Below are 13,338 nucleotides of genomic sequence, written 5' to 3'. Positions count from 1 at the left end.
AATTGTAGTACATAATATATTGTATGTAAGGGTAATGGAGAAGGTCGATTGAAACTTATGTTTAGTTCTTTTATAATTGGAGTGAGTGAAAATTTACGTATGTAAGAGAGGGATTTCTTACATTAATTTTTTTTTTTTTTATGGTATAGTGGGCAATCATCTGATGGTAAGTGATTAGCGTCGCCCATGGAAACTCGCAGCACCAGAGGAATCACAGGTGCGTTGCCGGAGGCCAACGTGATGAAAAAGCAAGTAACGTAGTTCTTTGAAGAAAGTAATTAATCGATGATAAGTTTCCACACGAACGAAAAATTAAAAAGATCACACAACATGACAAGACTAAACTTAGAACATGTCTATTCAACGCGATTTTAATCACAAATATCGTTGAAAAGATATTTAGTAACATTTCAATATAGCACGAAGCGAAATATCTACATTAGAAGGAACATTTTCATATGCGATCGTTTCACTGAGTACGTGGTTACACATCAAGTTATACAGAACCAGTATAAACTGACTTTTAAATATGTGGAAAGATTATACAAAGCGAGGCCAAGATAAACTGGTTCTGTATAGGTCTATGTATGTACGTGCTGACGTAATGTACCCGCACGCTTCATTGATTACGTAAAGAGGAACGTCGTATGAAATACAGGACTCGAGAGCGTGGTTCGAAACACTCACACAAAGCCTTTGAAAAGATAGCTATCCTAGAATTGAAGAAATCTATTCATATTTGGACCTTCTAAGAAGATAAGATATAAGTAAAATCCCTCTAGAAAACTTCTTAAGTATTGTAAGAGATGAATTTTTCTATAGTAGGGTATGGTAAGGGTAATTTGTTTGATCATAAAATTAAAGAAAGAACAAAGGAACTTCTCCATTAAGATATTAATATAATTACTGTAAAAGGATTTGCTGCAAGTAAATATACTTAGTACATACTTTTATCGAAATACAATAAATGTTAAAATGATTAGGGGGGACCATTTAATTCGGATTAACCGCCGTACTCAGAGATATATAATAATTAACGGTTAAACAGGGTGGATAGAATTCAAAGGGTGAATAGACACAAGAATGGACTGAAAAGATGTTAGAACATTTCCCCAACATTTATTCCTCTCTTCTGTATCTATTCACCCCTCAAATTCTATTCACCCCGTTTTACGGTACTTAACCCAGTCCTTAGCAATTGTTTTCGGAACATAATCGTTACTAAGGAATAGTTTAAATAATCATTAAGGGTAAGTTTATCAAGCCATAACTTTAATTGTGAATTGTGTAAATAAATATTTCCTTATAATAATAATATGTTTCCATCTTTCCATGTTATTCTCTGGATTGTATTATAATGACATTTTAGTATCATTGGTTACTTGATGTTTTAATGCATTGGGTACTTCGTTTAGTTTAGTTTTGATTAGTTGCACATACATATGACAAAATCAATGAGAACACAATAGATCTCTATCATAAATTACACATTACACAAATTGTTGTAATGGTCATCTCAGAATGAAGACAAACAAATTACTTAAGTTTGAATTTACTTTTACTTCAGATCTAAAAATTGTGAATGTTCGTTTACACACATTTTAAACTGACATCTCACAGAAAATGATGATGTATGTTCCTATCCGCAGATAATATCTTTTTTGTCTATAGGAATCGAACCATTGAAAAACTTGCAAAACAGCCAACCACTCAGCTACTTTTACTGAGTGGTTGCTGTTATGTACAACTGCACTCTAACTGATTTAAATACTATCTACATCAAACTTAAGAAAATGTAATAAAATAAGAAAAAATCCGTAACGAAAAGACGCTTCAGAAAACTTAAAACGACTTCATCTTGAATCTTTTCCTTTGACGCGGTCCAAAAAGGGTGGTTACAGCAAAAATGCTTGGAAGATATACGAGATACTCCAGTATGCACATGTTAGGAACTCCGCAAATGATAAACTTATCTGCAATGCAGTTTACAAACAATTTATAGCCCCATTGCGACCATAACAATGTGGAGTTTGTTTGCACCTTTCAAGTTTTATGAAGTGTCTATAAAGTATAATCGATTTAACTTAAAATCACGGTTTTCTCACGTAAATTAATAGAGAAAAGCTCTACTAGTTTCGAGAGCTAGTCCGCGACGTCGCCGTGTCTGCGCTTGTTGCTCATGATGAAGAGTCCCTCTGTGACTCGAAACTAATAGAGCTTTTCTCCATTAATTTACGTGAGTAAACCGTGATTTTTAGTTAATTTATTATGTCTCACGATAGTTATTATAAAAATATAAAATCGATTTCTACAATTATTTTTTCCAAAATAGCATTTAGTCCTAATCCTCTGTTATTTCTCCCTTTTTATCAATTATTATATTATCTTTATGATCTTACCCTAGAGATGAGACTGGGCTCCTCTCGCATTGGAGTTTCTATTTGCGGATCATTACCAGAACCCTCCATTTCATCTTCTTGTGTCTGTGTTTCATCAGCTGGCATCATTTCTTCTTGCTCCATATCTATGAAAAATAAATGTTACAATTGTACTAGCTGACCCGGCAAACTTTTAAACCTTCCCTGGACTTCCACAAATAATTTAAGACCAAAATCTCAGATCAAAAGCACGGAGTCTTTAAACAGAGAGGATGGATAGGAAGGTAGACCTCACCCCTGCAGTGGGACGATCATGGCTGAAATCTAAATCTAAATCTAAAATTAGATCAATTTTAGCGAAGACTAACGAACATTGCTACAGATTAGAATAAAATGGGCAGACCTCTGCCTATCAAATTGGTGTTGCGGGGATAAACGGCGTGACGATATTATTAAAATAATAAATATTATTAAAATACCCTTCATCGAGTTGTCACAAATGTGATTGACGATTTGAATCTTTGTTGGTTTATTGCTTGGTCCTTAGTTTGACCTTGAGATCGGTCACAATGTTATCATTTTAATGATTTTCTAAATGTTTCATAACCTTACACATTTTCGAATTGTCCACTTTTATATTAAGTTGGAACTATATTATGAAAGCAAAATACAACGAAAAGTCTACTACCATAGCTCATAACAGTCCCAAGTTCAAATCCCGCCGCTGTAAACTTAGTAACAAATGGGCTTTGTTTAAAAGTTAACTGGAATATGAATGGCAGTATGATAAACATGAATAATAATGTCGGACAGAATACCTTCTGTTTTTACGATTTGCATGGCAAAGGGTTCGTCCGCGGCCTAAAGGTCGTAGAGGTGAACGCGGTCAAAGAGCTTAAATTTAAAAACCCTCCGTTTATTATATTATCCGTGTTTTTACATTTTCCGCGTTTGTGACGATGTTCGTGGATCGTGATGTGGTTCGGTGAAAAGGGTTTGATTACATATCTCATAGGTTCACGCCGGTACACGTTAATGCGAGTACTCGGAAGGATTGGAAGAATACTTATGATTTACATTTGTTGTAAAAATGTATTTGTATTGTACACGGTTGGTGCGGTGGCTGGGTAACTGGCTGCCGCGCAACGTCTAACGTGTTCGATTACCGCACGGAACAACATGATCCACAAATTGTTGTTTCAGGTCTGGGTGTCATGTCTATGTGAACTTATTATGTTTGTAAACAGACCCACAACTCAGATGAAAATAGTAGTGTCGGGCAACGTTAAAAAAAATCAGTCTTTTACTGAGAAACTGTAAGTGTCCTATTGTTGGATTCACAAAATGGATGTGCTTGCTTGCTCCAGCTAGGCAGATGAGTGATTTCAGATGTAGTAGTGTGTTTTGAGAGAGATCAGTCCAGTGAATAGTATCTTTCTCTCTAGAACTCCATAAACATACCTGCAGGATCCATGACGAGAGGAGTTCCACCACCAGGTCCTATCCTGAAGGAGCGGCTGTCACATGGAGTGTACCGCACGGAACAGAACCCTGTATTTTTTCTGATGCATGCCTTGTAGTCTTGACTGGCCAAGTGACGCCCGTTGGAAGCGTAGTTGAAAGTCTTTATTGTACCTAAGTGATTATGAAGGTTATTTATAAATTCATGCTCGCGTTTTGACTAACACGATAAGTCTACTTTGTTTTATACTTGACCACTTTTAGTCTAAAGGGGACTAAAATTTTGTAGGACGTGCAATTTTCGACTTATTCAATTCCTAGCAGTATTCCTTCACTATGAATAAGTTATGATGAAGAATGAACTTTTTGACAAGCACTGGGCAAAATAGTTATCTATTATTGAAACTTTCAGCTACTAGCTCTAACTTCTGTAACAGTTACAGGATCACTATTATAAGCGAATTATGAAATAATATATAGGTGCTTATGATATACATTCTACCAATGCCCATCATCTACTTAACAATACTATTTGAAGTCCCCATAATTACCATTATCATTCGTAAAATACTGCAGACAGTGATGAGGCGCGGTGTAAGCTAACGGCATCTGCGCGAGCCTCATCAGCCAGATCCGCGGCATGTCTCCAGCTCGCATCCTCATCGACAGGTTGATGGTCTTCGTGCCGGGAAGGTCGCTGTCTTCTCGCTTCTCACTGGCCGTTGATAGCGTGTAGTATACTGGAATTTGTAGTACCTTGATGAGTATTAGAATATGCTAACAGAAGAATTGGATTATTCCTTAAAGAAATTCTGTCCTAAGGTACTTAAAATAGGTGTTCCTTTCATCATTTGTTGGCTTACCATCAGGTGATTCGGCTGTTCGTTTGTCCTCGAACCCATAAGTCAAAGTCAAAGCCAAGGCATTTATTTCAATAAATCCTAAATTAGGCACTTATGAAACGTCAACTTGAATTGGTCAGTCTCTCTGTCAGTGAAGCTAGATGCTCGTTTAAGAGTCACATAATATCCAGTTGCAGAAAATTGTAACGTACCGTGTTGTGCATGATTTTGTCCACATAGTGTGAACTTGCTGTCTCCGTCTCCCAAGATCATGGCATCCTCGTCACAATCTCCAGTAGTTCTGTTCGGTTGACCCTGGAATTAGAAGAAGATTCATCTCTTGGTTGACTCACATCTTTGACAGTGGAGGCTTAAAACACCTGTCTATAAGTTTCAATGAACACGCAATTTTCGGTATACTCGTGCAATATTAATGAAAAAGAGAAAAACTCTACTAGTTTCGAGTCACAAAGGGAGGTCTGTCTGTGAAACTAGTACAGCTTTTGTCCATTAATAATACGTGAGTAAACCATGATTTTTAGTTAATTTAGTATGTCTCACGATAGTTATTATAAAAATATAAGGAATTTGTATCAATATTGATATTTTATAGTTAACATTCCGATGTGTAGTTGACTTACAATAGTGAAATGTAGGAAGTCGATCCTGAGCTGCATGATGCCTGCGTGTGTCTTCTCAATGGTGATGTTGCAGTCCTCCTCGCCGCTCCAGAGCTCGGGGAAGCCGGGCGACATGAAGTACGTCAGGTTATTCTGCACCGCGCCGCCGCAGGATACCTCAACTGGAACAAGAATTGTTTACTTTTCATCAATTACGTAAAAAGATTCCATTAATTTCTTGAGAAGGCATACAGAGAAGCAGTGTAAAGTAATTCCAACTGCGACTGTCAAAATTCGCTAAACCAGCGAAACCGCCAACGTTACGCTACGAACTTAAACATTTTTAGTAGTAGGACGAAAATTGCAACTGTACTCAATGTATTAAATACGCGTACTTTTCATCACTTGGATTTCATAACATATTTTTTATTATGTAACCTGCGTACATCTACATCTATTACCTATTTATTATTTTAAAACTTCTCTGGTTGGTGATAAATCTATTTTAAAATTAGAGCTCTCCTATATTAATGTAGTAAATAGTACCCAAGAGGAACAATTTAATGAGAGTCCACGACATCTAAAAATTTAAAAGTCCAGCTTAAAACATGGACGAAACTACTAAGCCGGCTAATGAGAACGGGACCCGTTCCTTGAAGAAAAACTTTTTATTACAAAAAATAAATCTTTAAGGACTGTTACATTTTATTTTTAAGTTAATTAAATTCGTCGCTATATTTTCAGTTTACGAAACTAAGAGATATTTTATGCTACATTAAGAGTATCATCGAATGAATTTACTTAAAGGCACAGTTACCGGGCATTGGGATGTTGTTTTATATTTCCAGTATGGAATAACTATTAGCTATTCTCCTAATGTATGTTTAGATCATAGTTAATATCCTAATATAAAGCCACATTTAAAATAAATCCTATTCTTTACCTACTAGTGTTTAGTTTAGATCAGACCTCACGAATCGTCCCAACCGTCAGAATACCAAGCCAAAAGAATTGAAATGTTAAATATTCCGTCCTACAAACGTATTAGGCGCTCTCCTTACTGCGTGCGAACTGGGAAACCTCTTCGGCATTCCCGTCACGTGTACAAAGGGACGCACACGTAATCGAATCTCACTGTTTTTCATAATAAAATGGCACCCATCATGTCATTATGCCTGTATTATTACATCAGCTTAGTAACACATACCATGTTCATTGAATTATAATATATTATGTAGGTACTACTTTCTCTCTTGTTCAAATTAGGCTGTTGTACATATTGTAACTAAACTGTAATGAGTTTGTTAATTAATTATGTTTTATAGTCTGGTTTTGTTAGGGTAATTATTAACACAGTTTTAGTAAAGAGTTTTCATGGATGGTATAGAAACATTGAAATTGAACAGTACGTGTAAGTAGGTGTTCAGTGGCAACGCCTTTGTGTGGTTTTCTCAACGTATTTAAATAAGTCAATTGACAATCAAAAAATAAACTACCAATTTACTCGAAATTACAACACTTATGTCAGAATACAATAAGCTATACCATAAATGTTAACTGTGAGCACCTAACCTCACCTAACTATAAAAGAATAGTTAATCTGTGAGAGACAAAGCCTTTAAATAAATTAAAAAGTAACCTCTTTTCTACTTATATTTTAGAGATCGCAAATGAGATGATGGATTACCTGCAGATGTTAAACAACATTTTTTGAGGGTGGAAAATCCTCCCATGACTTCTCCCGCCTCAAGGGAGGCGAGAGGAAGTGTTAGACTCTTACTGACTAAAAACCACCCCGTTCCTACTCCTACTTTTCGAACCGGAGCCTCGGTAACTCGCTTAACAGTTCGCAGCTCCGGGAACGCTGCATGGACATAAGTTTATCCTCCTATTTTTTTCTAGCTCATTAATAAAAGACCATTCAGAAAGCATTTTCAAAGTAAAGACTAATTAGTTACACATTGATTAATTTATATTTTAAACGATGTTTGTTTTATAGAGGAGAATATAAAAGTAACTTAATATTAATATTGCTATAAATCAACATTTTAGCTACATGTGTATTTTAAATTGCCAATATTAATGAGAAATGAGTAGTCATTTAAAATCCGCAGGCTTTTTTTGCATATGTTTTTATACACAGATACAAACATGTTTGGTAATAAATCATAATAATTTAAAATACGGCTTAACTTGTAATAATCATTTCCTTTCAACGTGTTACAAGTAAAATAACGACTACTTGATGATTTTCTAATAAAACATCAGATAATGCGAAAAAGTTATTTATCACAGTAATCATGCCAAATACATTGGGTGTGGGAGAGCCTTACTTCGGCACGAATGGGCGTTTACAGTCATACCAAGACCTCACAGAAAACTGACGAACTGACTGAAATTTCGTTGTATGAATGAGGTTACCGGAGGCCAAATTAACCCCATCCCAATCTTCCCAATTCCCAATTCCCCAACAAGTCTTAACTTCCTAACCCCCAAAAGGCCGGCAAAGCACTTGTAACGCCTCTGGTGTTTCAGATGTCCAATTGTCCATGGGCCATAAGGATTGCTTACCATCAGGAGACCCGTCCGCTTGTTTACCAGCTTACAACATAAAATAAACATGCCAAAACTACAACATGTGTGAAATACCTAATGGTGAATACATGTTGTATGTCACAAAAACCTATTTTTAGTAGGCCAATAGGTAAGATGGTGATTTTTTACACAGTGGTTATAAATTAGCATAATTTATTCAACATGCTCGTTGCTTCAACTTAACGAAAGCGGTTTACTTATAATTACAAGTATTCATCATGGGATTATTTTATGTTAATTAAGGGGATCATTATATCTTCACGCTCTTGTTGGTTTTGTGTGCCAGTAGTAAACAAGACTCGGGTGAAACTGACGAACGGTTGTTATACTACTGTGTACTGTGTTAAGTGTGGCTTTTGTGTATTTTAATGCTATAGGGATGTCATGTTTTTGTGTTTTAAGTTACACGTAAACTTAAGTTATTACACGATTCATATGTTGATTTCCATGTTTCTTTTTTATAAGCAATCACCTTTGCCTATGAACTCCAAAACACCAAAGGCAATAAAAATGCATTACGGGCTTTTTGAAATTAGTAATTTAAGGGTTGTTGTAAAATCGGGGATTAGGAAGGTAATTAAGCCACTGTTCAGGCGCAATGTAACATGATATCTATTATTTTATCGAAAGCATAAATATGTTGCCAGTTATGTTATTTTTATTCTCATGATCTTAGTTAAACTGGTCTCTGTTGTTAATTAATTTGAAGATAACAGTTTTAATAATATTTTACGGAACTACTAGTAATAATAGCTTCAGCAATAGCTCTTCCAACCACTTGCAAAATCGACAGGCAGTCTAAAAATAATAAATGCATGTTTCTTTTTAAGATAAATGGCCTTTGTCACCTGTTTAGATTATACAACGGCATGGAGAAAGTAGATTACTTACTTAGAACAAGTAAACTGGTATAAAATTGCAACTAGTTTTTGACAATGTCCGTCTGTATGTATGTACGTGTTACACATTTAATAAATCCGTTACTCGACCGGTCACTGATATACATATTTTTTAATGTCAGATCTACTTTTAAAATGGCTGACTGTACCACAGCTTTATGTGAGAATGACTTTGAAAGGATTGTTCCACACCTTAGAAAAAAGTTTTGTTTGAATTTGGAAATTCCCACTCTATCTGATACTGTCTATTTTTTTTTTTTCATTCTATCATACTTAGTTATTAGTTTACTAGCTTCTGCCCGCAACTTCGTAACAAAGTTTTTATCCCGTTCCCGTATTTTCGGAAATAGTTGCATAAAAATCAATTTTCACCCAAATCTATTCAGCCGTTCTAACATAACTTACTGATTAAAAGTCTGCCATACATTGATTTATATTAATGATATACTCCACAAAATAAATGCTCTCCTAAAATTGAGAGCAAAACAGTCATTGAACAAAAAATAATCTAACTTCAAACCGTATGACGTCGTTAATTGAACTAGTTTGGTAATTACATTCCACTTGTTTTAAAGAGATGAATATCATGATAAATTATTTCTGTTAAAACCCAATCCTAAATAGATTGAGAGCAATTTGTTTCTAGCTCCAAGTAAAACAAGTAATCTCATAGTATACGAAAGGATGTTTGCTACATTAAACCCAACTTTATTTTGAGATAAACAGGACAGTTTTAGACCAAAACGCATAGCCAGCACTTAAGACCTCAAAATAACTCCATGCTTGATTGTCTCTATCGCCACAATAGAGAGATGATATCAGAAGTATTTTAATGAATAAGTACCGTTTATTTAGTATTCGCATAAATTTAAGATTTAAAAATCAAATGTAGGCACTAGTGCAAAAGAGGATGTAATCAAGTAAGGTTGATTTTAATTGTGGTATAATGATCTCAGATCAGTGATATTATGATTAAATTACTCACAAGCTACATTGCGTTTATAAATTTCCTGCGATCTTATCCTTATCGGGTAAACTTTAACATATACTGTAACAGTAACAAAATCAATACAACAAAATAATCTTAATCAGAGAATACGATGTTTAGAGCACTCAGACGCTTACGAACTAAAAAAAGATCGAAATCAAGACAATAAATGCATAATTCAAAACCCGAATATCAAATTGGGAGCTGCACTTAATATCTCTAGACCGATAAAGCTGTCACCGATGCCCATTGTACTCTTAAGTCTATATGCATCGTGATACTTCATCACAAAGTTTTTAACATAGTACCCGAGTACCTGATACTCGTATAGAATAAAACTTCTGAGTTTCCATAGTCCAGGCTATTACGGTCTCTTATAACTGGCATAAATTCAAGCTGACATAAGCTATTAGTGTCCAAAGTCTGACGTTAACTTCCCCGGCACTATTTTAGAGCGGTTTACTTCAAAGTTATTTCTGTATAAAAGTGGAAAATGAAAATGTACTTGATATGTGGATATGAGACAATTGTATGTATTGTTTTGTAACGGGTTTAATATTAGAGGAGGGTAAGAAAAAAAGCCAGTGTGTGATCCTTATCGTGTAAGGTTAAAGAGAAAGATGTCATAAAGAGTTGATATTGTATTTGGTAGTTTCGTTGATAACCTTCGGAAATACGACAACCCTGGGGCCTTAGTCTGCTATTACAATTGTGTCGCAATGGTCGATTATTGAGCAGTGCAAGAGGGATGGAGTTATACAACCTACATAGCTCCGTCCCTCTTGCACTGCTCAGTGATCGACCATTCTAACACAATTGTAATAGCAGACTAAGGCCTGGATTCGGTCAAAATAATTGATAGAAGCAACGTCACGCCTTTCATCGAAGGGGTAGGCAGAGATGCACATTACGGCACGTAATGACGTAGTGTTACAAGTTCCATGTAATAGTGGATTAGTTTATTGCCATAAACTGGGCACAATTCCAGACACCGTGCTAATACTGCGAACCCGAGGCCTCAATGAGGCAAATAATTTATAGTTAGATATAAATTATACATTGCTTCATAGTAGCTGAGACTGGTTTCATATCTTCATAAGAATTATATCGACAAAATACCACTTAAATCCCATCTCCTCCCAATAAAATGAACCACTAAGTCCTTTCTTGTTACTACTTCTACTTATTACTATTACAATTTTCCATACAAACACAACCACTCCACCTAAGCAACTCCTCTGTAATCTACAAAAGCTTTTCCATATTCCGCATAACTACAGAACATGAGGCAGCCAGTGGCATACTCCTAACACTTGGGAACAGCACTTACTTCCAGCCGCACATAACACGCTACATTCGGTACGGAACGCCAATGCCCGGACACTGGGGACATTTCTGGAACCGTTTTGAACCACTACGCTGAGACTGGCTACTGGATTGTTCGATAACGGGTTTAGAGGGAGGATATTGTTTGTATTGAGTACCTTGATTGTATGTTGTACCTGTAGTGAAAACCTTCAAATCTTATTAATAAAGTTTGAAGGTATGTTTGTTACCTAATCCTTCATGCCAAAACGGCTGAAAGGATCGAGATGAAATTTGGAACACATAGATTTTTTATCCCACGAGAATGTGAGTGAAGCAGCGGGTAGATAGAATCTAGTTATTTGGAATATATTAAGTAAAAACTGTTCATATTATTATTTTGACGTACTGTACATCTACGTAGGATGGCGCGTTTGGATCTGAAGCACTGTAGATGTTTCAGGCTAGCTATTGAAAGCAATATTATAAAAGGTATAGTAGTATGTAAAAACAGACTTATGATTGAGGATGCATTTTATTCTACTCTATTTTTTTATGAGAGACGTCCTGAAATTATGCAAACATACCTCCGACACGGAGCTAGTTGCAAGAAAAGTGTTATTGGCGTTTTCGATAGTGCAATTTCAATAGTAAAACCGAGAAATTGCAAATCGTATATTATGGCAAAAACTCACTGTGACTACGTGGTACAGTAACATAACTGGCACAAATGGTGATGGCCGGTTAGATTGGCTTTTTCAATTTTCGAATTCTCATAAATAACAAGGAATTTGGAATTGCGCCCGATTGGTCGAGGCTCATTCCTATGTATCTGACTAGTACAGTTATGCCACTGAACTTTCGAAAAGAAAATTGCCCTTGAATACCCATGACATGTTGTTTTGTTGGTTACTCCTTCTCGTCAAATTGGCTGAAGGGATTGAGACAAAATTTACAATAGAAGTTACATTTTTATCCTAAGAGAACGTGGGCGAAGCCACTGATAGAAGTTAGTAGCTTATATGGAGATTAAAAGACTACTGTCATAACCAAATAAAAGTGACTGAAGATAGGCTCTTCCTACAGTTTCCAGGAATACAAATATAACTGTATTAAAATCATGTTTCCAACATATTTTTATTTCCAAGATAAGTGTATACTTTCACATAATTTTCTTCTAATACAATACCGCAATTTGTTTTCTCCATTATATTTAAATAGTGTATTTTCTTTGCGTATATAAGTTTTACAATCAATTAAATATTAATGACCAATGGTTATCAAGAAACAGTTACTATCGAAAGCTAAAGGAAATTAACGTTTTGCTAACTTATAGTTAATTTCATCGTGTCGTGAAAGTTTACTTAATGCTCACAAGTGCAAATTGAGAAACACAAATCGCTGATACCAACTAATGAAAAACTATTATAGATTCGTGTGTTTTCTAAATAATCAGTAGTAAGTACAAAACTTGTGTGGAACTGCGTGCTCATGTTGTTCCGAAATAAAAAAATTCAAGGAACGTCATATTCTGGAGGAAAGCACTAATAGTTTCGAGTCATAGAGGGACTCTTCCTCAAGAGCAGTATGCGAGCACGTAGCGTTCACGCTACGTTAGCGTTATTTCTAGTTAATTTAGTATTTCTCACGATAGTGATTATAAAAAGAATCTCACATCCATACCTTTAGTAAAATTAATATACGTTACTAGCTGACCCGGCAAACTTCGTACCGTCTTAGACTTCCACAAATAATTCAATACTTTGCCAAGTCGGTCCAGCCGTTCTCGAGTTTTAGCGAAACTAACGAACAGTAATTTGATTTATATGTAAAGATAGATAGTTAGATTGTCTTTATAATTTCTATCTGAAATCCAGACGACGTTCTATGTAACAAACTAACATAAAGTGTAGTTTAGCATAGAAATTCTAAGGAGCTTTGGAAACAATGTGTCGTAAACCTCGGCTTATGCATGTCAATATTGTTATGTTCTGGAAGTGTGAAAGCTGGTTCTGGTCATAAAATCTGACAACAGCTGCATACTGTACCAAATTAGCCGTCACTTCTAGTATTTGTAAATTAAAAGAGAATTGATTTATGATGCTTTTGTTTCATTTTCTCTGGATAAGCTTTCCACTCACTACAGTACTGTTGTTTCTTCGTATTGTATTTTAAGCTAGTATTTGACTTTGTGAAGGTATAAATGGCTGTTTTAATTGCATCTTATTTTTTATATATTGTCACGCTTTT

The 13,338-nt window shown here is 35.4% G+C and overlaps 2 protein-coding genes across 7 annotated transcripts in view; both read right to left on the bottom strand.

Moving 5' to 3' along the window:
• Positions 1 to 13,338, bottom strand: part of LOC118272073 (protein spaetzle 4) — a 484,075-nt gene that overhangs the window by 364,041 nt on the left and 106,696 nt on the right. The window lies entirely within an intron of this gene.
• Positions 1 to 13,338, bottom strand: part of LOC118271597 (uncharacterized) — a 40,987-nt gene that overhangs the window by 3,784 nt on the left and 23,865 nt on the right. For both annotated transcript variants that reach the window (XM_050693723.1, XM_050693724.1), the window contains exons 3-7: positions 5,323 to 5,483; positions 4,894 to 4,996; positions 4,391 to 4,579; positions 3,840 to 4,013; positions 2,400 to 2,524 (exon numbers count right to left, since the gene is read on the bottom strand). In XM_050693723.1, coding sequence (XP_050549680.1) covers positions 2,400 to 2,524; positions 3,840 to 4,013; positions 4,391 to 4,579; positions 4,894 to 4,996; positions 5,323 to 5,483 — 752 coding nt within the window. The remainder of the gene's footprint in view (positions 1 to 2,399; positions 2,525 to 3,839; positions 4,014 to 4,390; positions 4,580 to 4,893; positions 4,997 to 5,322; positions 5,484 to 13,338) is intronic.

Source organism: Spodoptera frugiperda, chromosome 5, assembly GCF_023101765.2.
Source record: "Spodoptera frugiperda isolate SF20-4 chromosome 5, AGI-APGP_CSIRO_Sfru_2.0, whole genome shotgun sequence".
NCBI classification, from domain to species: Eukaryota; Metazoa; Arthropoda; class Insecta; order Lepidoptera; family Noctuidae; genus Spodoptera; species Spodoptera frugiperda.
This window is presented reverse-complemented; position numbering and strand designations above follow the sequence as displayed.